Genomic DNA, 26,375 nt, shown 5'->3' with positions numbered 1-26,375 from the left:
CATATTAATGGTACATCAATATGAAACAAAGCAAAAACTACTATAGTTTCTAATTCACTCATTGCTTGATTATTTTTATTTTTCTTCCAAGTAAAACTTTCAACCAATAGCTGACATTCTTTATGTTACATTAGGGTCTATCTCATGTCAGTCTTAACCCTGTGGACAACCTTCTTCCAGAAACTACTCTACATTTAAAGCTAGAGTTTTAAGGTTTAAGTCTTCGCTGTAACTAATAATTTATTCATAGGATTTGCTTCAAAATATTTACTTTGAAAGACAACCAAGGCAAAAACATTTTAAAAAATTTCTTTAAAGAATAGGTCTAGTGATATTTATATTTTTCTGTTTGTGAGCAAATCCCAAGCAACACTAACAAGTATTGTCGGTCAGCCAAAGCCTGGTATATCTTATTCCTCTGTGTCATAGAGTGCCACTGTTGTCCGAAAACTATTAAAAACGTATCATGAGCTACACTATTGCCCTGGGTAACCATTAACATGGGCACTGTTGTTTATTTTTAGTTATCACATACACCGTCCAGCTACTATAAATACTCGCCAGTGTGCCAAATTGTATTAATGCACTGCTGAAAACAGTCCCAAATAAATGCACTATTTACTTCTGTTAGAGTAACATTTGCTAAAAACTACAGTGTCCAGCTGTTGAAGGAAATTATTTGGCCTTTTAAATAAAATCACACTGTATATTTGTGACTTGTTTTAAACATTTATGTCTTCAGTAGGAACCAATGGGCTTGCGGCTGAAAGCCACAGACAGGGTAGGAAGGTTGGACATTGTTGATTATGGTATTTCCAGGGGATTTGTCATCAATAAGAAAATGATGGAATACAGCCACTCTTTAAGTGATAAAAGCTGGAGAGCAGGTACACAAAACTCAGGAAACATGGGGAAAGAGCAGCAAATCCCAACACACTGGAACTGCCCTTGCAGAGCAGTGTGGAGGGAGACAGATTTAGATTGGATAGTATTCACAAATGTCTTATTAAGGTTTGTTTTAGTCAACTTTAGTGCCAGATACTTTGGGCTTACACAAAACGATGCAGCAAGCCAAAAGTGAATTCCAGAAAGGTTGGGTGAGTGTTGATTTTACCGTAATTTTTTACCATACTTTGAGCTTAATCCAGCTGTGGCCTCACACTCACCTTGTATGCTATACACATTAAAACAAGCACTATGAATAACTTGTAGTTACTTTTCAGCAGCACTCTGTGGAGATAGTAAAAAAGGTAAATGGAAACGGAGTAGGAAGGGAAAGTCACAAGTCAATAAGGTTCTCTCCAGATGAATTTGCATCTGGAGTTCAGCCCTTGTTCGTGTGTCTTGAAGAACTTCACAGCTGACTAGTTTTGGTATAGCTAATTCATCAAGTACTGCAGAATTAACCAAATTATCTTCATACCTAGCACTAGTCTTTGGCTACAATTCAGAATAAAGGGATCAGTAGAATTGCATCTAATAAAGACATGACAATCTGATATGTGTGACTGAGCACCCAACTTTACACACTTCTGCCTTCTGAGTTATATCATTACTACATTACCATTATATATCATTACGACAATTTAAGCTATTGTTGTCATATCCGTGTCAAAAGAATGTCATGTTCAAGTCAAGTCTCAGTTTCATCAAGAACAACAAAAAAAAAAGTCAGATTAAACCTAGTTTATCAGTTGTTTATCAGTTAAAATGAGACATTAAACTCTGGACCTGAAAAGTCTCCCAATAACTCAAAAAACTGTTGTCTCACACTGCAAGTCCACTGATGTTTTCTGTTGTTACATAATTTGTACAATTTGGCCTATGGTGTTAACCAACCAAGTGATCAGGTAAAACTTTTGAGTAGCACTGAGAAAAAAAGCTGTGTCTAAGGTGATTAGGTTCAAAACTCAGTCCTTGGTTGTGTAGTCTGAAACCAGGTCTGAGTCCTCATTATTCAAGTCACGAGTCACTACAACTCTGCAGTAAAGACACAGCTAACGTCTTGAGCCCTGGATCATTAACTGTGATGCCACAACACCTGGAACCTGACAGAAACACCAAAACCAGGAAACCAGTGTTTGCCAGCACACAGTACAGCTGCAGTTTTCCCTGAGCACTTCTGAACTGGGTGCAGCTTGATGATGTGAGAAAGTGAAATCATGGCTTCATTAAAGGGGGAAGGAAGAACAGCAGGCAACAGCTTCTCCAACTTGGATTGTGACTCCACATGGGCCAAATACTCTGAAGACCAATGTGGGAGGCAGTTAAATTTCTCTGTGATGGTTTCTAACATGTCTTGTATCTTTTAAACACCTTGAAATTGCATTGTGCTACTGGTGGTTCCTTATTTTGGGAAGTCAAATGACAAGCTATCTTTAGTCACAAACATTCTCAACTGGAGGCAGTTTTCCAGTATATAAATATCTCTGTCTTTTCCCATCCAATCCTAAACTTGCTGCATGTTTCATAATAACCTGTATGTGTGCCCCTTAAAGGGCGATTGTTATAAAAGTCTAATAAAGTAAGAAAATAATAAACAAATCAGAATCTTTCAGACAATAAATAAGTTGTACAATGTTCTGAAACCTATTTTCTTTTAAATAAAAGGTTTACAATCTCTACTCTCTGTCTGAAAAAACATAAGTGGATGGCAGCTTATCTGTGTCTGAGAACATATCTTACCCTCTCTGTGCAAAATAGATAAAGCTCACTCATGTTTTCACATATCAACAGTTGTATGGTACTTTTGAAGCACTTCTTAAAGCACAAACAAACAGACGAGCCCACAAAGATATAGAAAAGGTCTTAAAGGTGCGATGTATAGCATTTTTACACGGATAAAAACATTGTCACATTAGTTTACAACATTAGTAGAATTTATGTAAACAAGTGAGGTCATTACTCAGAAGACTGCCAGCCTCTGTTCTGCATTTTAATCAATTACTAGGTAAGATCTGAAGGGAAATTTTGATTGACTTTACAGAGAAGGATGCTGATTTTAGAGAATGTGGTGACGGTGGAAACAAGATGAAACAAGAGGGATATGGGAAATGGGGTCTTAACCTAGAGAAACACGCACAATCAATAGCGACCACTCATCTTGGCTATGGTCTTACTTATTTACAGTCATAATACCGAAGTAGCACTCTCAATTTGACAATGATGTGTTTGTTTAAAGTTACACATAGCACCTTTAACATGAAAAGTAATAATAATAAAAAATAAAACAATCCAGTTGCCATCAGTCAAAGCCAAGTTGGAAAATAGCTAAATAAAATGGTGCAGGAAAGACCAGATTCAAGAGGGAAGTGTATGTTGTGTGACATTGAATAATATGATACACCAGCCTCTCCTGAACCACTAAATACTGCTCAAGCTCAGAGCAGTCGACACCCATTAATAATTAAATAGCAACCAATCCCAGCTGGGCATACAAATATCCTCAATGAGAGCCAGTGGCCATGCTGTTGCTGTTCTGGTGGGTGGGTGGTGGGCATAAAGTATGGGGCTGTGTGGCTTGAATCGGTGGGGTGGAGGTAAAGTCCTCTGCTCTCCCGGGAGCAGGACGGGGAACTGGCTGGGGGGCATTAAAGTGAAGAGAAGGAGGGACGAAGAGGAGCATGATCTTCTTCCTCCCCTGTTGTCCTCTGTTTCTCTCTGCTTCACAGCGCTGTGGCCTCCCAGCTGGTTCCCCGCGGGACTTGGCGTCACTTGGTCTCCGTGAGCACTGGGGGAGGCACCGCTGAGGGATGTGGCCGGTTCAGCTCTGCCCCAGCAGTGGGAGAACAGGCTGCAGATGCCAGACTGCAGGGCGTGACTGGCGTGGTGACATCTAAGAGGGACAACTTAGCTGTTGAATCAGTAGCATATCATATTTTTTATAATTCTTTAACTGACTCTTCACTAAGCACTTCTGCACTTAGTTATTGTTGTTCCACCTGTTAAGCTTTCAGTTCTCACACACCACATAGGCAGTTTGCATTGATAATGGTGGCAGATATATCACTCCAAGTTCTAATTTTTGAAACAATAGGTCCTTGATTTCAGACAAAGGAAGGTGGAGTCTTTTTAGCTAGTGATTGATCTTTCCAGCTAAAATGAAAACCTTGGCTAGCAGTTTTTATCAGCTGTAAGTACCTAGTGAATTAATCTAATGTTACCTCCATGAATTGGTTGAAAACACAATCTCCAGGAGTTTTTTTTAAGTTGTTTCAAGCTGATTTATCTTAAAATATGAATCTTGTAAAATCCATCTAAAATATAAGTTTCATGGCTACATACATGATGTCATGCTAAAAGACTAAGGCTAACCTAATGTCCCGGGCAAAAAAAGTGTAGCAGACATGGAATTGGCATTGTTCATGTGTGCCAGTATACACCCATATAGTCGTAGTATTATGACAAGATGACTCATGTAAGTCTGATATTTCAGTCTAACCGTTTTGCTTGTCCAAGTATATAAGATAATGTACCAGACGTTCTTTATTGTTAAAAGAGTTTGTTTTACTTATAACATTACAAGAGAAAAGGCGTTTAGGATAAGGTCTAAGGAATGTGAAACCAATACTCTCTAAGTTAATGAGTTTGGCTGGGTTTGCAGAAATGTAAACTTCCACAAATGTAAAAGAACAGGACATAGCGGCTAACATTAGCTTACACTCTGATCTACTGTGGTAGCACTCAGGACTGGCTCCCAAACAGTGGAAAAATACTATACAGTGGACATATAAAGTTTTTGTGTGTTTTCTTTTTACTTTTAACCACAAAATAACAATGTATGAAATTATCGTAGTTAGTTAGTAGTAAGCCAGTTAACTGGTCATGCTAACGTTTACAGCTTATGTCAAAGCAGTCAGACTGTTGAATCCAGGCCCTACATTTTGCTCTTGTGTGTTGGTTTGGAAAAGAAAAAAAACAAAGACACCACTCTCCAAACTCTTCATCTACAGATTATCTCTCTTACTACAGCCCCATACACACCACTTCAGCTTGTGGGGAGATTCAGAACTTAACAAGCCAGCTGTGCCTAGCTTTGGTTGCTAAGCTAGGATTGGACAATTGCTGTTTGGAGGCGGGTTTTAGCGAATAATGAAGTCTTTAAATTTCTGGCATGCACATATGTTCTCTTGCCTCTCTGGTGCCACTGATACGACTGAGTCATACTCACATTCCTTTCGTTGAGTTGCCATGTTGTTGTCATTGGAAGAAGTTTTGCTGGTGGCTATGTTGGTGCTCTGGCTCTGCACCGCCTGGCCGGGGTTTTGGCTCTGAGCTGACTGGATCTGGCCCGCCTGGCTCTGGCTTTGGGCTGCCTTCTGCGTCTGGCTGGGCCTGGTTGAGGGGCTGGAGGCGTCCATGCTGCTCCCCATATTGCTGCCAAGCTGCAGTCGCCTCATGTGTCGTACAACGGCGGTGGCATTGAACGCTTGCTGGAGAGAGGATAAAAATGCGGAGATGAAAAAACAAAAAAACAAAACAGAGAGCTCTCCCTTTGCCTTAAATTCTGGGTATCATAAAAAGCCAGTAGAATTACAATGCTAGTGAAAACGATATTTTAATAGCATTTTATTTGGCTCTTGTTAAATAGGATTTTTGGTGTGACAAATCAGTCAGGGGTAAATCAAATTAGAGAGAGGCGGGGCTGTGATAGTTTAATTGAGTTTTTTTGTAAAGTGTGGATGTGGGACTTATTTTGGGTGATTTTTCATTTCATAGTGACTTTAAAGTTACAGACCACAATCTGCTTTCATTGAACTAATACTAGTGTTAAAGTACTATGATATGATATTATGCTGCACTTTATCTTCCATTAAAAGCATCTGAGATTCAAATATAAAAAGCTGGATGTACAATGAAGAGCTGAAACTGACATACTGTGTGAGGTGCATTTCTTAAAGAAAGTGTAATTTCTTTCGTGTCCGCAAGTTACGTTCTTCTCTTCTAAGAGCTTCAGGAAGAATGTGGATAATTCCTGACCATATGGCAGGCCCGGACAATAACTACAGTATGATAATCTACTAAAAACACAATCATTTGAGGAGTTGCACTGGGGTAATAATACAATTTGCTGCAATAGAACCAAGACCACAGAGAATAAACTGTAGTTACCCTCCATTTGCTCTTGGCGAAGTTCTTTCTGATCTGTCGGCTGACTGACTCATGGATGTTCTTACAGAGAGCTGTATCCCCAGCGATCCTAATATATACACACACGCACACAGATTCTTTGTTAACACTTCTGAGTCTTCATCAATATCTATATTGCTTTTATGCCTTTTTGTTAGCCTGTGTTTACACTGTGTGTGTGTGTGTGTGTGTGTGTGTGTGTGTGTGTGTGTGTGTGTGTGTATGTGTGTGTGTGTTTGTGTATGTCTGTGTGTCTGTTTTTCTCACCAGGGGTGTCTGAGTGCCTGTTCACAGGTGAAACGCTTGGCTGGATCTTTTTCCATCAGACTGCTGATGAAATCCTTGGCTGAGAGACAAAACATTAAAAAGGCCATATAATGTCAATAACTTTATAGACAATTATTTTAGACAATTCTTGAACTAATCTACTTAAAATGCACTTTGTGGCACAAATACCACTGATAATTATTGACATTGCGATTTATTGACATTTTTGAATTGCATGTGCAAATGTCCAGCTGCATGGAACGCCTTTTTTTTTTTTTTGGTTATCCTGGTATCTGTAAAACAAAAATGGAAAAGACTAAGCTAACATTTGCTAATTAGGCTGATTGGAATGTCATTAGTTTTGCAAGTATTCTATAAACCAAAGTATTGGACAAATCAAAATGTTGACGTTATGATGGAGCTTGATGAAAAAATGAAAAGACTATGGATATCTGCACCAAATTTTGTATCAAATACTCAAAAAGTTGTTGAGACATTTCACTCATAAACACAAGAGGAAAAGTCAGGGGATCACCAAAGTCAGCAGGATTCATCATCTTCGGTCCACAAAGGTCTGTACCAGATTTCATGGAAATCCATCTGACAGTTGTTGAGATTTTTCTGTCTGGACCAAAGTGGTAGACCAACCGTCAGACCGATTATCATACATAGGGCCATGTCACTAGCATGAAATGGCCCTATCACTAGCATGGCTAAAAACAGTCTTGATATTAGTTTGACAACAATATCTTATTAAGTTTGGGTTTCCTAACTACCAAAGTTGGTTTTACTGCCAGGCTATCCACATAACAGTGTTGGCAAGTGACCCTGCACATTGACACTCACACTCTCACATACACACACACACACACACACACACACACACACACACACACACACACACACACACACACACACACACACACAGTTCGCGCATAAATTCATTCAAGGCAGATGATGTCAGAGGCCATAATGGGGAGGTGGTGTGTGGTCCATATGTGTAGAAGGAGGAAGGACAGTTGGTCAAGGAAGAAGACGGATGAGAAAGACTCACCTGAGTCTGATATGTCATCCCAGTATGGTGCATCAAACTCATAGTCAGCTTTCAGGATCTGTTCAAAGAGCTTGGAGTCGTTTTCATCATAGAATGGTGGATAACCACACAGCCTGCACACAAGGAGTTTACTCAGTCAATCACTGTTTAAGCTACTAATTCTTACATTGAGTAATTTATTCAGTTTTTCATTCTTTCAATCATTTTTTCAACTACCCTTTTAGTCATTGATGCATATATTAACTAATTTAGACATTTCATAGGGTACAAATCAAGTCATTCATTAATTTACCAATTGGTCCATCTATAAACTCAGTCAGTAAATCAATAATTTATTAATTTATTTGCCACATCATTCATTTAGGGCTGAAATTGTTAATCAGTTAATTGGTTAGTTGATTGATCAGAAAATAAACAATTTCCCCAATTCATGTTTTCAAGGAAAAATGCTCTAGGATTTGGACTGTTGGTTGGAAAAAAGGCTGTATCACCTTAATCAAGTTAACATGAGACTACTGGTTCCCTGAGTCTCCATAATGAACTACCCACCTGAATCAACAGCAGAGCTGCCGCTCAACCAAAAACATAATCTGCACTTCATTACTAAAGTTCTGGATGCACCAAGAGATTTTCATAAAAACTCATTAAAATGCCGTTCTCCATCAATACACACACACACACACACACACACACACACACACACACACACACACACACACACACACACACACACACACACACACACACACACACACACACACACACGTACCTCTATCTTTGTGAGGACCATCATTGACATAATGCATTCCCTAGCCCCCTACCTTAACCATTACAAAAAAAGGCTTAACTTCAACCCTTACCCTAACCTAATTCTAGCCTTAACCCTAAAACCAAGTCAAACAGCCCTTAAAATGTGAGTCACAAAGTGAGTACCAGCCAAAATGTCCTCACTTTCCCAAAATGTTCTCACTCCAGTGTGACTGTGTGTGTACACACTTGTATGGCTATGCTAGTACACACACAGTCACACACACACACACAGGCGCACACTCACACACACACACACACACACACACACACACACACACACACACACACACACACACACACACGCATGCACACGCACACACACGCACACACACACACACACACACACACACACACACACACACAGAGACAGACAATCAGGGCCCAGGGTGATTATCATGGCTGATTACCTGATGTGATCTTTCCACCTGAGCAACAACTAAAGTGTAACACGGTCTGAATCCCAACGCTAATTGTGCTAATTGCCAGCAGGGAGCCGTTCTTTCTCTCTCTCTCTCTCTCTCTGCACACACATACACACGGACACACACATTAGCATACAGTAGCATTGCTAGCTGTCCAGTTACTAGCTTTTAGGTGAGAATGTGAAGACGCATTTGTGTGTCACTGGGTTTTATGAGTTTGTAATACATCACAGCTCAGTCAGTGGTTCTGTGTGTGCACAAGATTAAAAGGAAGTGAGTTATTCATATATGTCATATGTTTGTCTGAGAAAGATGTTTAAGCAGAGCTGCTTTGATAGAGGTTCAGATAAGTCTCATGTCTGTCAGTGCAAGTTGCAATTTAAGTCTGAAGTATGGATGCAAGAAAGAATGGCTTTATGTTCCACAACTTTACTGTTTTCTTTTACCGTCATTTCTCTCATCTGCATCGTTTTTAGCCACAGCTAAGCCAAATGTGGGCTACCCTTCCAGTGCCAAAAGGCAGACTGAAATCAACAACTAGATGGTGAATATAGTGGAGCAGTTAGCAGCTAAAAAGTAAGAAATTATCTCAGGACCTGGTGGACACCATATCAGAGCCAAAAGCTCCATATCGGCTGGATATGTAAATAGGCAACAGTTTGAACTATTATCATATCTATTTTATAAGGTGATAAAAGATCAATACTGTCTTTACAGCTTGTTACCCTGTCTCCCAAGAGGGCCAAAAAAATCAGTAAGTGCAGGCTAAAACATTTCCCATGAAAAGTTGCTCTAATTATATTTCTTACATTGCTACATTTTAATGGAGCTTTCATCAGAAAATTACTCCTCCACATATGACAAGAGATTGTGCAATGTGTCCAGCTTATGACTAAATGCATATGATTTACTTGTAATAACTGAAAATTTTTACAACCTGCATTAGACTTATTTCCAGGGGGAATATTAATTCATTAGACACACCAGTGGTATTAGGTTGGTAATTGGTATTATTATTTAATAGCACAGACATGAGTCAAATCCAATCACTTTTTTGCTCTCAAGTCTTAGGTTTTAGTTTTCGCATCTCAATCAAAGTCTTTAAATTGGCTGCACATACACACAGGTGTTTCCACTAATTTCACTAATTAGACTTCTGCTCAGGTTGAAGATGGCGGAGAATTACATGTGGTCCCCCAAACTGCATGAACCAATAAGAATGATAGTTGTGCTGTGTGGGTGGATCTTGCCTGTGTACGCCTTTAAGCAGTCAAGTCACAAATGAGGACGAGTCTTGGAGCAGAAAAGTCCATATCGAGTCAAAAACTGTTTTTTCTGCAAGTCTCCAGTCTCAATTTTGCACATCTAGTCATGTTTGTGGCAATAATTATACAGTAATTACAGTACAGTAACAACATTGATATTCTGTAGACATCATCCAAAATTCAGATTTTCCAACTTGAGCACCTGACAGTGTTATTTTGCGGCTATTTTTATTGAGAAACCTTGTAAACTGTGAATCTGATACCAACTGAAGTCGAAGGGATGTCAGTTAGAGTGCTTGGATTAAAACACTTGTTGTACAGTGTGATGTCATACAAAGAAGACGATATGGTACTTACAGGATGTAGGCAATCACTCCAATGGACCAGCAATCCACTGCCTTACTATACGGCTTCTGAGCAAGAACCTCTGGAGCTGAGAGAGTCAGAGTGGTTAGTTATTTTGGGTACACTGAGTTCTTAATACTTGTAATATAACTCCATTTCGCAGTGGTCTGGCAGTTGTTTAACTATGCTTAAGTCTGGATTGTGTTTTTAGTAGCATTTCACCTTCTTCTCAGCTTGAGGCCTAGTTAAAGCTGTATGCGACTTTTACGTGAATCATAGCTGTTTTATGACCCTGAATACATAGAAAATATGCAGATTCTCCATGTCTATCCAAATTAAAATCACGTCAGTTTGCTTAATGGTGAGAAATTTTCTGCCGGAGGTACAGATTCTCATGGCTTCAAAAAGTTGTACCTGACATTAGAGAGACCTGTGACTATCAAACCCAAGTCACTTCTGTGGTTTTCTCTACTCTTGGTCTTTGTAAGGCTGACTGGTCTGGCCTGACCTTCCTCTGCAGCTCATTATCGAGGCCCCAGACAGAGCCAAATACTGTTGACAATGAGCTCACCATAACATCCCCTCACATATACACACACAAGGCTTGCTCGAAATAGATTTGGCACATGGACATACACACACACACACACATAGCAAGATATGAATAAATACCACTCTTATCTGGGGCAAAATATAAACTCTTCACACATGTGCTGAATCAGAGTGCTCAAGTTTCTTCATAGTTCTGCCCTGACTCATTGTGAAGGTGTGTGTTCTTGTTTTGCTGAAATCAGAATTAGGACATTTTTACACACTGTGGTCATTGTCTCTGGTGCTCACTACTTCAAAAAGTAAGTGTTGAGTCCAGATGTTACTAAGGTTTAGAACTTATAGAGAGTAAACATGTAATGTTTATGTAACATTAATATAGTAGTAACCATATATTTTTTTTCATTTTAACTTATTGTAACTCATTTTCTTTTGCTAAATACTAATTGCTTGGGCGTTTTGTATGCATGTACTACAAATAACCTGTCAAACACTGGGTGGAACTTCATTGACTTTGGATTTTCAGTTGATGATTTCTGAGTCTGTGTTTCAGATCACGATAACTACTCAGTTCTTCTTTTGCTATTTCCAAACTTCCAAAATGTTTGTCTTGTTATCATGACTTTTCAGTCGGCTTGTCTCATTCTCATTCAAGAAAACAACAAATCCAATAAGTCCTCCACCTACTGTTGTCATGGTGAGAATAGATGACCTGTAGGAGCATACCAGTGGCAGGTTTACTGGACCTTCATTGTCGTGGTTACAATGATAAACACACAGTTTTATCACAAGGCTGTGGAATGGTTATGGATAAAAGAAGCTACATCAGTTTCACAACGAAAACGAACAGTGGTCTCCTGTGTGAAAGTCCTGTGTCTGGTCAACTTTATACTACGCTCTTTATACTACATCAGCTGACTTCCCTCTTTGCTCAGGTCATTATTACCACGGCTGCTAGAGGTCGCCTAACAATAAAACTATGGGTCATAACAGACTGCTTGCACAGACGACCTAAAGGGGCCATTTTTTATTGGAGTAAAGTCCCACGAAATCAGGTCAATGGTGTATCTATCAATTGCGTTTCATATCTGAGTCTACTTTCTGGCATTTTGCTGAGATGATTACAGGTGTAGGAAACAGTTTTCACTTTGGGAGGTTTTGCTTTGCAGCAATCCGATTAGTCAATAGAACTTGTAAATTGTGTGCCTGCAGCTGCTTCAGAGTAACAGCCATCAAGTAACCAGGAATCTGACAAAGGCATTGAAGAGAACTACCAAGAGTTTTATAGAATGTGTGCATATTATGTTGGATATAACATATACTCTGGCAATGAGCATTGTCCCTGTCAAATAAACTAGTAATAGAATAAAATAGACTAAAATTAAATGAAATAAATGTGATGGTACTGGAGGGATGTTACAGTGAAACAGCTGCAGGTGTATGACATACAGTTAGGTACGTAAGTATTTGGAAAGTGACACAATTTTCGTAATTTTGCCGCTGTACACCAACACAATTGATTTGAAACGAAGCTATCAAGTGTAGACTTTCAGCTTTAATTCAAGGGGGTTCAACAAAAATATTGTAATAACTGGTTAGGAATTACCGCAATTTTTATACATGGCAGCCAGTTTTCAGAGGCTCAAAAGTAATTTGACAAAACATAATTATAATTATAAGGATGATTTTTGATACTTTGATGAATCAGTCAATAACTGGCTGAAGTCTGGAACCCATGGACATCACCAAATACTGAGTTTTTCTTCCCTTGAGATACTCTACCAGGCCTTATTTTGCAGCCTCCTTCAGCTGCTGCTTGTTTGTGAGTCTTTCTGCCTTCAGTTTTGTATACAGTAAGTGAAAAGCATGCAGAATTGGGCCAAGGTCAGGTGACTGACTTGGCCATTGAAGAATATTCCATTTGTTTGCCTTGAAAAGCTCTTGGGTTGCTTTCGCAGTATGTTTTGGGTCATTATCCATCTGTAATGTGAAGCACTGTCCTATCAGTTTTGCTGCATTTGGTGTAATATGAGCAGATAGTATAGCACTATACAATTCAGAATTCATACTGCTACTTCTATCAGCAGTCACATCATCATTAAACACCAGTGACCCAGTTCCATTAGAAGCCATACATGCCCATGCCATAACACTGCCTCTACCATGTGTAATAGATGATGTGGTATGCTTTGGATCATGAGTCGTTCCTTCCCTTTTCCACAATGTGTGAAGGCATCTCTTGATTATAGACTTTGATAATGATATGCCTGCCTCCTCAAGAGTGTTCTTGACCTTGCTAGATGTTGGGTTTCTTCACCAAGGACAGAATTCTGTGATTGTTTTTCTCAGCCTAATGATGGCCTACTTCATTTGCATCCACACCTCTTTCGACCACATATTGAGAGTTCCCATGAAAAGCTACCAAATACAAATTCAACACTTGCAATCAACTCCAGACCTTTTACCTGCTTAATTTGTCATAAAATATGGAGGGAACAGGCCACACCTGGTAGTGAAACTGTCAACTGTCAATTACTTTTGAGCCTCTAAAAATGAGGGACTATGTATAAAAATGGCTGTACGGTTAATACGATATTTTTGTTTAACCCCTTGAATTAAAGCTGAAGGTCTACACTTAAATCACAATTTAATGGCTTTAATTTTAAATCTATTGTGCTGGTGTAGAGAGGCAAAATTACAAAAATTGTGTCACCGTCCAAATACTTATGTGCCTAACTGTATAATAGTCGATCTAATTCTTGTTATATGAACATTTTCCGCACTGACTCAGCAGATATTTTGGCCAGCCATGGAATGGTATAATTACATGCTTAATTTAATGTAATTCTGTTGAAACAGGTTGTTGCGGTAGGAAACGACAGTGAGGGATCAATCCTACATGTAAACCAATAGATCAATGTGTTATGGAGAGAAAGAGATTGTGTTTTGTGAGGATGATAAAAAGGCATGGCCATTCAAAAAATGCATATGACTAAATTGGTTGGACTTTTTAGTAATATCCACTCAAGCAGCATGAGGTCACCACTGTTATCCAGGAATTTTTAGTTTTCTAGGATGTTCAAGTGTCCATATCATTTGATTTTTAAAACTTTGTTTTACAGCACTTCATGTCATATCATCCAAGTAATTTATCACTCATCACATACTTCCTCCATATTGTCTGGACCAACTGTTAATGTATTATTAGGATATTTATTTTTTGGTTTCGGTTCCTGCAGTATGGAGAGCTGGCATCAATTACAATACTGGCCTAAGGAAGTAACTTTGTCAATGGAAGTTCATCATGGTAAAACAAAGCATGTCATTTCACATGAAAGTACTCATGCTAATGAATTGGATGTCGTTTTCATTTGGTGCATTCCAGGGTTATTTATACCTAAGTTATATTGAGACACACATTGTCTGGAGTGGAAATGCCCTGTGTCCATGCAAACCTCTACAGGAGAGTGAGGAGGGTGGGGGTCGAGTGTGAAGCCCGAAATGATGGGGGATGGATGGATTAGAGAGAAAAGGAGATACATTCCAAGGATGAGAGGGGAAAGTGAGAATGATTAATGTGAGGACATAACCACTTAAAGTCACATCCTTGGTGATGTGATTTTTTTGAGTGAGGGAGTTTGTGTTCGTGCCTCTGCATGTCTATATTTAGATCATTAGTACCTACAGTTTTATAAATGTCAAATTTCAGAGGTATTAAACCAAAATAAAGAAAAGCAAGCAAGTTGTGAGCAGCTGATACAAACCAATTTCAAAAGTTCAACATTAAAATTAAAACAGTAATTTATGTATCTGTTTTTTTGTATTTCTATGACAGATATATTTATGTGAGAGTTTGTACGCTGTTTGTCAGAAACACAACAACATACACACAGACACACAAACACATAGAAACAGAGACGTAGACACAGAGATGTTCACAAACACAAGCAACTGCATTCAGACGCGCACACAGATGCACACAAATTAACACAAAATATAAAGTATTTGTTCACACAGACACTGTAACACATGCAGAAATGACTACACACACCCACACACGCTCAAACACACTCACACACACAACAGCACTCTATACAGAGGATGGCTGTGAGTTAGTGATAAGCACAAATGTTGTGTGTGTGTGTTTGCAAGGTGTACGCAGATTGACTATCTGACCCGCACACATACACATACACATACACATACACACACACACACACACACACACACACACACACACACAAACACACACACACACACACACACACACACACACACACACACACACACACACACACACACACACACACACACACACAGTGCTCCAGATCACACTCAATGAACAAAGATGATGAAGAATACATAAATGGTGTGGGATGGAAATGACGTGCTCAATTTTTTATGTGTCTTGTTGGATTCACGCCTGCAGAAATTTAAGGAAAGACAACTCAGTTCATATTTATAAAACATTACACTAACAGCCTTTAGAAAACCAAAATGAGCAAAAAATAAAAAATAAAAGCAAGGGATGGATTAAACAATGTTGGCCTGCTCGTATGTAAGCTGGTAACGTTAGCATGTTCAGCTAACTTAGCTTACTACCCAAGGTAGCAACCTAGGGTTACTTCCAAGGACAAGAAACATTTCATACTACGTTATTTTTTGGAATTACAGATTACATTAAACAAAGCTCCGTTAACAATAGCATATCCACTATGTAGTATTTTCAAACTGTGTAGAAGCTGGGCCTGGATGCTATCAGAGGTTAGGCTAACATTAGAAACTATGCTCGGCTCTTTATTGGATGTGGGGAAGTTTTGGCTAAACAGCGTGTTTGTATTTTGGTTAGCCAAGATAAAGCAGTCAAACATACTATTTGAAATTCCAAACAGTAAAGCAGAAATCTAACCTCTGTTTTTCTTGTCCAAGTATGTAAGCTAGGCAGCTAAACGGAGTTGTGCTAAAATTACTTAAGTCTGATTTTCCTTATTATACCTGCAATAGTAGAACTTACTACACTGCAACACGAGAACAATGCTGTTTCTTCATTTCCATGTCTTCTACATGAATCATCAACCAGTGAGGATCTTATTTTTTGCCTGGAAAATGCAGACTCAGTCTCAGTCTTTAAGCAAAATTTCATGTATGTAGTCATCATGTGTATTTTTAAGACCTTTTAACAGCATTCTTTTTTAAACTGAATCAGCTGGAAAAATTACAAAAGGATGCCGGTGACATTGCTTTCAACCAACTTATGAAGGGAACATTAGCTGATATAGCTATGTAGCTAAAAACTGCAAGTGACAGCTGTCATTTCAGCTGACAAAATCAACTCTTGCCAGCTGGAAACGTCTTCAAGATCTATAACTAAGTCCAGTAGCCCCCGATTCAACTCTTCTTGAATAACCATGACCTGGATGACTGAGAATCTTCACAGACAACTTGTCGGCCTGAAATGTAAAACCTACTTTATCTACCTCTATCTGAAATCAAGGACCCAGTGTCTTAAAAATTACTACGTATTTTGAATGGTAAATCTGCCACCTTTCCTGGCACATTTGCCATGAATGGAAAGCCTGACAGGCCTAAGTAGCAACAGTGACTAATGTAGGTTTCAAGGACACTATACTGTGCTACGTAGTGACTTTTTGGGGGAAAGATAAAGAAATAGATGAAAGATTACAGACTGTCAGAGGTGAGGGACTAACTTACCAACATATCCTGGAGTACCGCAGGCAGTGGACATGACGTCACCACTGCCCTCCATCTTGGAAAGACCAAAGTCACTGATCATGATCTTTGACTCGTCTTGAGGATTAAAATACAACAAGTTCTCTGGCTGGATAGAAGAGACAGAAAGAGAAAGAAAGAGAGAATGAAATGTTTTCATTTCATATCTGTGATAATAATAATTTGTTAGCACCAGTCTCATGTAAGAGAAAAATCTGAGCACCTCATGTGAATGAGGACACCCTCTTCCTCATTTTACACTCAGCTGCTTTATGGAGGTTGCTGTAACCAATCCCCTCTCTTATAACAGCTGGCACACGCCACTCTGACCCACAATGCACTGCAGGTGTTGGCCCACAGCTCTTATTGCTGCAGTAAATCACTGGCTGCCAAGTGAGACAAACCACTTGTGTGCATTTAAAATGTAAGAGTGGAGGATGAGAGTGTGTATGTATGTGTCAGTTCTCAGTGAAGAGGCGGGGAATGTGTGTGTGTGTGTGTGTGTGTGTATGTTACAGTACCTTCAGGTCTCGGTGTACGATGCCCATCTTGTGCAGGTAGTTAACGGCATCCAGGACTTGTCGGATCAGTGTGCTTGCATCCTTCTCCGTATAAAAACCTTTTTCCACGATTCGGTCGAACAGCTCGCCACCAGACACCCTGCAGAATAGAAAGAAGTGTGCATGTAAGTGTATGTGTGTAAAAAACATTAAAAGGCATGCACACACACTGTCACACACAAACACACACGGCAGTAACTGGCAGTAAGCAGGGGTGGTGTGCTGGGTTGAGATTTCTGGTAAATAATGAGCTGTAGATATTTCCAGCCAAGACTGTGTGGAAGCTGTGAGCCATGTGCTACCTCTCTCTATCTCTCTCACACACAAACACACACACACACATACATCTTACCTTAGTTGTGAGGACATTCACAGACATAATGAATTCCCTAGCCCCTTACCCTAACCTTAACCATCACAACTAAATGCCTAACCCCAACCCTTAACCTAACCCAAACCTAATTCTATCCTGAACCCTAAAACCAATTCTTTACCCTCAAACAGCCCTTTTAAAATTGCGATGACCAGTCAAAATTTTTCCACACGCATGCACGCACGCACGCACGCACGCACGCACGCACACACACACACACACACACACACACACACACACTCACTCATATGCCCTGCAGTGTTTACCATACCTTGGAAAATGTTCATGTTATTTTGAAAATGTGATAAAAGTTCGGAATATAAAAAGTATTTCCTTTCCTGCCATCATGCACATCGGTTCCCAACTTTTCTGTTACAAATCTTCTGACTTCTTTCTGACTGGAATACAGTTCTCAAAATTCAATATTACACAATTAATCTCTGATCAGTATGAAATTTGTATCTCTTTTTTTTCCATTTTGGATTCATGTTCTTTTCCCGAGCAGCAGAGGAAAAAGCTTAAAGAATCACAGTGGAGCAATGGGAAAGAAGAGCAAGAAGAGAGAGGAAAGATGTGTATTTGAGTCTCTGTAGGCTTCAAAGATGAGACTATTTCATATTTTTATGATTCAAGTCCAAATCTTTAAGTAGAGTATATCCGATTCCTTTGTGTTCTTATACTAAAATATGTTGATTGGATTTGGAAATAAATTCAATTCCATTAATATCCGAGCAGCACAATTTTGAGAAAAATCAGATTCTCAGCCTGAAATTTTAGATTAAAGTTCTTTTTTGCAACTTCTGAGTGAGAGAAATTATTACATACGTGCAAAATTAAAAAAAAACCTTACTTTTCATTGTAAAAGTTTATAACAAAATTTGCTCTTGGAAGGAGTAAAAGCAGTTCTGTTTAAGCAGACAGAATGAAATCAGTCACTGCAGGATAAAATAAAAACAAAATTCACATCTGACCCATGAAACCACTTAAGTTTGGTAGATTCTTTCAATAGTTATTTTTATGTTTTATGACTCTAGAACACTGGAGTATAGGACATACAGTATGTACAGATGAGTACTGGCTCATCACCTGCTGTACAGAAATATAGCACCCCCTGCTGGAGGATAACCTCTTCCTTCAGCAAACAATAGAATCTAAAAATGTTGTGTTATTGTTAATGTTATTTCATTGGTATTGTACATGAACTATTTGCAATTCAAACTGTAGCAGAAGTATATAGTACTATAGTATAAGTAAGTAACTGTAGCAGCATTGAAGAAGTAATAGTAACATTTCAAGTAATAATAATGGTAGTAGTAGCAGTAATCAACCTACCTTGTAGCATTCTCTATACTGTGTGTACTGCATGTTTATACTTTGTGCTGTAAAGAACACTAAAGGACACACAAAAACACAAGCATTTACACACAATCACAAAAGTGCACCAGTGGCCACAAACATGCCCATACAACACACCACAGACACACAAAAATGCACAAGGGCAAACACATGCTTGCATACAGACAGTTGCCCAGTGTATCTGTGGAGTGTCGCCACAGCGACAGATCAGATTAGAGCCTGTGGAGGTTAACGAATGAATTTCTGAAAAAAAGAACTGAATTAATTGCTAATCCTCTCTCTCTCTCTCTTCAAAGAGGGCAGCGACTTGTTTTGTTTCAGGGGCAGTCATGTCTAGGAATGACAAGGGCTAAACATACACACCCATACATGTCAAAAGGGAGATCAGCCACCAGGCTGCATGGTTGCATAAACGTTTGCATAAGAGGAAAGTGGCAATTACACAGGAGCAATCACACAAGTACACACAAAAAAAAAAAATACGCGTACACACAGACAAAAAACATTAAAAGCAAATGCATACACACAAATGCATAAAGACAAGCATTAAAAAACATACACACATACAAGTTTACACACATATACACACACATCAAACGCAAACATACAGTGCACACACAATAAAAGTGTCACACACATTCACACAGAGGCTGTAAAATAGGGCTGAAGGGTTGTAAAATTACCTCTGTTCAAGGTTTCTCACTTGATATATTCTAAAAAAATCTGAAAAAATCCAATAGTAAGGTCAAAAGTCATAGCACACACCTGATAATTTTGATAATGTCTCAGGATGTGTTTTATATCACTCCCTATTTACTATTGAATGTACTATATTTATCCTCTATATTATTTGTGTGCATTGAGTGTAAAATTTATGCACTACATAGTGCCCTAAAAAAATTCACAAAGGAATGAAAAACCATGGCATGTACACTAAATTCTGATAACAATCCCTCATTGCAATGAGTCGAATTTTATAGAAAACAAAATTACCGTTGTGCGACTCTACACTTGTCAGTGACAATACAAAGTGATGATGATGTGTCCAAAATCTCAAGTCACTGCTCATGAAAGAGTTAACTGTTGAGTATCTGATGTATAGTGAGTAACCACACTTCAACTTCCCTCAACAATGCAGAAAACTAGAAACTCTTGTGTTTCTGATCTTTAAAGGCCTTACACAACCATAGTCAATCGACACAGGTTATTTATTTAGGCCTATTAAACCTCTTCTGAGGACTAGGTGGCAGTCTACAGACTGTGCTTTCAGTGGGTTTGCTCCAAATCCCAACCGGTACAGCTGGTTGGTTTCAATTAGACTCACGAGAATATGGCATATTCCATTTATGACGACCTGAATCAACACCACTGTTTGGCAACTAAACAAAAATATGCTTTTTACCAGCAGCATCACTTATACAGACTAAAAAATACTTGACGTTACTACATCCAGATGGAAAGGTACTGAGCAGTCTCTGTCAACACTCAAAAGCTATGAAAAGACAAAGAAGTTTAGCACAGCACCTTCACAACCTGTTGTTAATCAAAGTCACATTTAATAATAATTTTTATTGACAACACTAATACAAATACGAACCTAATTTAATATCACAAACGGAAAGTTTCTGTGTGTATGCAGAATTAATTTGCCAAATCTAAAATTGTCATGGCACAGGCAGGGAGGAACCAAACGCAGTTACATATGAAAGCAGATAGATGCAATGAAGGGACTTTAATGACAGAAATAATAAGGTTGCAGTCAGATGGGTGAACAAGATAACCAAGTAAGCGGGCAACAAGGAAAAACATTATCAACTAACACAACCAGGAACAAAACAGCACACAAGAGCACAAGGGATACACACAGATGAACTGTCAAAGAGCAAGAGACAGAGGTAGGTTTAAATAGTGACTGGGATAATAAGGTAACTGGGAACCGTTGTGTAGTGGGAGGGGTACACTAGGTGATTACATGTGAAAACAGGTGAGTATCAGGAAAAAAGTCCATCACACAGGGAACCAGGAAAAGTGATTTCAAAATAAAAGAGGAAATAACACAGTCCTGGCATAAAGTCAATCATGACAAAAATAAGATAACAAAATTAAAATAAACAGATAGCTGATATTTTAAATTTTAAGCCCTCTTCAGATTCTTCCTTAAAGGACAAAATGTTTCTAGTGGTAGAGTCATCGCTGTTTTCAAACTGCTGATAGATGAATTTCAGGTATCAACATCTTCTAGAGGATATGTCACATTATTCCTTTTCCTTTCTGTTTCACCATCTGTCCATTCATTTTTCCTCCATCAGCTGATCCGTTCAGAGGCAGGCATTCGTATGGCTCTCTTGAGACGACGGTTATGGATCATGGTTGACAGCTAGCGTGTGTCTATGTGTGATGCATGCTGTCCACCTTGGAAGAGAGGAAGTCTCCTGCACTCTTGGGGCCAGACTAACTAATCACAGCAGAGTCAGAGATCTGACTGGGAGCTATTGAGCAGCTGTGTGATTAGTCGCCATCAAGGTAGGAAACCCCCGCTGTTTCCAAGCCTGCACTTACGCCTCCAGTTTGCTTTCTTTCATCCAGTTGATGTTTTTTTCCCCCCACATGACCACTTAAATCAGATTAAGGCAATACTTTGGAAACTGTCATGTACACACTTCAGTTATACTTATTGTATTAAACTCCTAATATGTGTAAACAAAAACTGATTAACAGAGCTAGACAGCTATTAAGCAATAACGCAATAATTTTATAAATAAGATTAAAAAAAAATAAATCTGATTTGGTCATTTGGTCTTGCTTTGAATTTGTGAATGCACCAACAAATATGAAAGACACCGATAACACGTTTCCATTTTCTGTTTATTTTGTTGAATTAATAAAAATGACCTGTACGCTACATCCTCCCAGACATTAACCAAATTATCAAACAAACTAAGGAAAATACTAGGAACCACGTAAACTCTTAATGTATTCTTTAACAAGGTTATGCAAAATAATCATCTATAGTGTGTATGTAAACACAGCAATTTTAATTACTTTGTTTGACTGATTTTCATCTTGCCTAACTTGAAGCATAGCGTTGTATTTTCTGTTTTGTCAGATTTATTGGCTACAAACTAATATATTTATTAAATACAAAATATCAGACCTCCATCTACTCAAACTCCTACCTTTTACTCACTATTGATAAATACCTTTGTTGTGATTTTTACCTCAAAATGTACATCAGCTCTCTTGTTAGAGGGTGAGTAAACAAGTAAAGCACAGCTGAATTCAAATAAACTGCTGGCGATTATCACACCCCTGTTGTCAAATGACAATTCAGTGTAAACAAAGATTATGATCACCCATGAAAAAGCCGTCAGCTTGGGAATGTATTCTGTATTACAAACTTCCTGTCAACCCATAAGAAACCACAGAGGAAGCAACAAACTAAAAGCACACCAAAAACTATATTTTAACTAGAAAATGACAGACTCTGGAGGAAAAATTCAAATTCACTGTAAATGATCTGGATCTGGCCAAAAATGTAATGGGTTCTTCATCCCTCCACCAAGTTCAGTGCAAATCGGTACAGTAGTTTTCGAGTAATCCTTCGAACAAACAAACAAACAAACAAAACAAAAACAACGAACAAACGGACACAGGTGATCACATAAACTCCTTGTTGGGTGTAATAAGTAAAATCAAAGCAGACATATCCTGTCTAAGCTTTGATGATGCATCATCGTAGTCTATTGCTTTACTACTTGAAATACTTTGTTAAAAACCAGTTTGTCACTACACTGTATATGTTTTATCTTTTACTAACACAGCACAAACAACATCAATATAAAGCCCAAGTTGCACTGGGTTGCATCCATTTTCATAGCAGGACGGACTGATTGCCTCCCTGTGGTTGAGATTACGTAAACTAAGCTTTGATGAATAAGAATGAAGGAAAGACGATCTACCACACTGCAATTACACAGAAAATCCTTGACCCTCAATTAGATTTAGGTATGTTGGGAAAAAAAGAACTGGAATCTCAATAAATGCACATAATTATAAGAAATGACATTATTTATTACGGTATCAGTTGCTACGAATTCATGTAGCAGAAAGCCCCACTTTCTGAAACACTGCTGAGTTTTTGCTTAGATAAAACACAGCTTTTCTGTAACCATTTTACAAGACACGATGGTTACAAATGCTTTATGTTAAAACAGATCAGCTGTATAGGGATGAAGCTACTGTGTACTGCTTATGAAAGACAAGCCTGCAGCACTGTAGGCCAGATAAAAAGGGAGACTGAACGACTCTCTCTTCTGATGTTTTTACACTTAGTCTTACATATTTCAGCATTTTACTCCAAGTTAAAACACATCTGTCTGTGATTCTCTTTGTACATATGTAGGGGCTTAAAACACTGGGAAAACATTAGTTATAAAAAGCATAATAACACATGACAAAGCAAAAACACATATTATAACAATCAGTATACGATATCATGTAAACAACAGGTTACTGCTTGATTAAAGCTACATTAAGTATATTTTTTTTGGCTACTTCTGGGCAATGGGACAAGCTGACACTGAACAGCCTTAGCATTCATTTGGCATTACGTTTCTGGCCAACTAACAAATGTATGTCCAGTTTTCACTCTCCATCAGTTTAAAAGATGCAAAAAAGATCTCTAGAACCAAAGGGAACTTCATTGTTGGGGGAGAATCATCTTGGGTTTGTCACTGTGAGCATTACCTTTTATTTCAAACACAAAAAATGTAATTTTCTGCGACTAGGGGCTTTTAATCAAAACAACAACAAAAGATGGAGTTTGGTGATGTTGTCAAGTAGTGTGGGATCATGGGAGTTGTTGTCTTCACCACCATTGCCATCACTGCAATAGGCTTCTCCTGGTTAGGATTCCTTCAGTGTTAATATTCAAGGAGATTTTAATGGGAGCTGAATTATCCTCAGGTCTCCTCCTCTTCAAAACAAACGCACCAGGTGATTAAAATCTCAAGTTAAAAAGTGTCTCAGAGGGGCTGTGAGCCAAGCTTCTGCTAACGTTTTCTCAGCTCTGATAACGAAAGATCCAAAGGTCTGATGACTAGAATCCTTCATCCAGGTACAATATATAGTTAAAAACGACCAAGATATAAAGTATGTAACGTAATGAGGGTTAAAACTAAATAAAAAGTCAATTTTGACCTTTTCTGGTAAACAACCAAAACACTGATGCATGCGCAAATGGGATAAGATGCTACTGACAGGTGACCAAATTAATTGACTGTTACCTTGATTAAAATTATGTATTGTCTCTAGGTTTGAAATTTGAAAAATTGAAGCATTTGGAATAATATAAGTTAACAACTCAAAAAAATATATAATGTAGGTCTAGTCATTTTAAGACATTTTAATGCAGAAAACTTACATATTATCCCTGTAAATAGAGTAATCTACGCACTGTTAATAGAAAAAAAAAAAAGATTAATGCACTGAATTTTTTGGCCTTCTCAAAGCATTGCAACAAGCTTTAAACAACTGAACCCGCTAATAAACAGTTGCAGTTACTAACATTATTTGCTGTTTGGTGCTGTGTTAGAGGTATTGTACTTTGGGTTTACCAGAGGCTGTCTCCTTAAAACAGCTGGAATTATTCTAGTAAGAGCAGTAAGACTGAATCAAAAAGGATTCACTACAACACAAAGTCACAGGTCGTAACACCGAAACAATGAGGTGAAAGACACCAAAATGCTACATAGAGCTGGAGAGAACTGCTGCGTTAGAAGATAATTCTCTGTGGATTCATCACAATGACAAACCCCTTTTTGCGATACACAGTCATCCAGTCCATTGTTAACCTAAAAATACTGATCAATACAGCCCTACATTCATTCAAGGTAGAAAAAATGGCATTTGGAATGAGAAAGCTCAATGTTAATGGCAGATTTCAATAATATTTGCTCAGTTTTGTTTAAAAAATGGATACAGTTGCATTAACTACATAATAATGACATACCTAGCAATGAATGTAAGTGCATTTCTTAAGTTTGTTTTATCATCAGACCCATATTCAACAAGCAGATGGTACCTGGAAGAATGGAAGAAAGGAAAAATGCAAGTGAGCAGAAAAAAGGCAAGAGGTGATGTAATGGAAATAAGGTGTGAAGGGAGAGAAAGCAATGACATGAACGAGGTGGAGGGCAGATAGTGTGAGAGAGGAGAGACACAAGATGCAGGGATAGAGGGAGGTGTGGACACACAAAGGAGCAGAAGTGAGGTCTCACTATTACTGTCTCCGCCATCCTTTTCTAAAATTCAATATGTCTTTTGCTCTCAAAGCAATTCGGTGACATTAAAAAATACTGTTAAAAAACAAATTAAAAAACAGCTTGTACAGTCAAAAGCTGTCTGGATGAAATAAAGTATATAAGAAATAAGTACATAACCAGCAGTATTTATAAAAAAGTCAATTGCTACTCAGACACATATTAACTGGGGCAGTGAGAGCAAGCAATACTTGAGCAAAACTACCACTGAGATCCTGTTTCTTAAATTTGGAGAAAGTGAAAATGTAATTGCAACTGTAATTTTGTGTCTCTTCTTTGTGTCAGTCTTCCAAATCTTCCAGTCTTCCATATCTTCAACCTTCCCCTACAACTGTTGAATAATTTGCTAACTTTTAACATTTAATAATGCCTGGTGAGAGAATTTCAAGCTTCAAGCCTTGGTGTAAAACTAGTCACACAAAATAAGTGAAACTGCCTGGAACATCATCTTATTTCACAGTAAATTCAAGACTAAATGGGGTCTGTCATTTCCTTCTCATGTAACAAACAGGTGGTGACAGCTGGTCAGGAAAAAGAAATACTCTGAACTGGTTTATTCATGACAACAGGCAAGTCAATCAAAAAGGTTAACACTGTAGGTAAGTACCTTAATCTAAGTAAAACCTCTGACTGGCGTCTGGCTAACAGAAGGATCTCAGGTTCTGTAATGCACTTCTCAGCAGGCATGTTAAAGGAACTTAAGCTCTGTGAAAGGCTGATTGTGTTTATTTATTTACCATTTGTCTGCCTGGAAAGAACTCAACAGACGTGATTAATTCCTCTGCTTGTTGTGACTGGAAAGTGATTATTTCTTAAGTCACTGACTTTATGACTCTCTTCTTCTTGTGCTACTCTTACAGTACGTTTTAGCATTTAGCATTATTCCTTTATTACCAGTTGTGACCACAGGCTGCTGCTCAGTAAAAATTGCAAACTCTCACTTAAAAGCATTATAGATCTAACCTGTTTTCTGGACTTTTGGATGATGACAGCTCTGACACAAATAAAAATCCTCTCATCTGAGGTAAAAATAACATTACCTGCAATAAGGGAACCAGTGAAAACAGGCTGCAAACGCCACACTATTAAATTATTACATTTTAAGTTAATATGTTGCACTTTTAGCACACAGTTGCCTATATATATGTACGTCCAACAGTTAAGGAGCAACATTAGCATTCATTTGGGGTTGTGG

At 38.4% G+C, this 26,375-nt stretch overlaps 1 protein-coding gene across 2 annotated transcripts in view; it reads right to left on the bottom strand.

Moving 5' to 3' along the window:
* Positions 1–828: 828 nt before the first annotated feature.
* camk1da (calcium/calmodulin-dependent protein kinase 1Da) overlaps positions 829–26,375 on the bottom strand; it is a 92,930-nt gene continuing 67,383 nt past the window's right edge. For both annotated transcript variants that reach the window (XM_040147422.1, XM_040147413.1), the window contains 8 exons: positions 17,093–17,231; positions 16,554–16,680; positions 10,305–10,380; positions 7,451–7,563; positions 6,397–6,475; positions 6,112–6,199; positions 5,171–5,432; positions 829–3,835 (listed from right to left, as the gene is read on the bottom strand). In XM_040147422.1, coding sequence (XP_040003356.1) covers positions 3,711–3,835; positions 5,171–5,432; positions 6,112–6,199; positions 6,397–6,475; positions 7,451–7,563; positions 10,305–10,380; positions 16,554–16,680; positions 17,093–17,231 — 1,009 coding nt within the window. In that variant the 3' untranslated portion in view covers positions 829–3,710. The remainder of the gene's footprint in view (positions 3,836–5,170; positions 5,433–6,111; positions 6,200–6,396; positions 6,476–7,450; positions 7,564–10,304; positions 10,381–16,553; positions 16,681–17,092; positions 17,232–26,375) is intronic.

This window comes from Xiphias gladius, chromosome 2, assembly GCF_016859285.1.
Source record: "Xiphias gladius isolate SHS-SW01 ecotype Sanya breed wild chromosome 2, ASM1685928v1, whole genome shotgun sequence".
Taxonomy (NCBI): Eukaryota; Metazoa; Chordata; class Actinopteri; order Istiophoriformes; family Xiphiidae; genus Xiphias; species Xiphias gladius.
The sequence above is the reverse complement of the archived record's forward strand: the minus strand, read 5'-3'. Positions and strand labels throughout refer to the sequence as shown.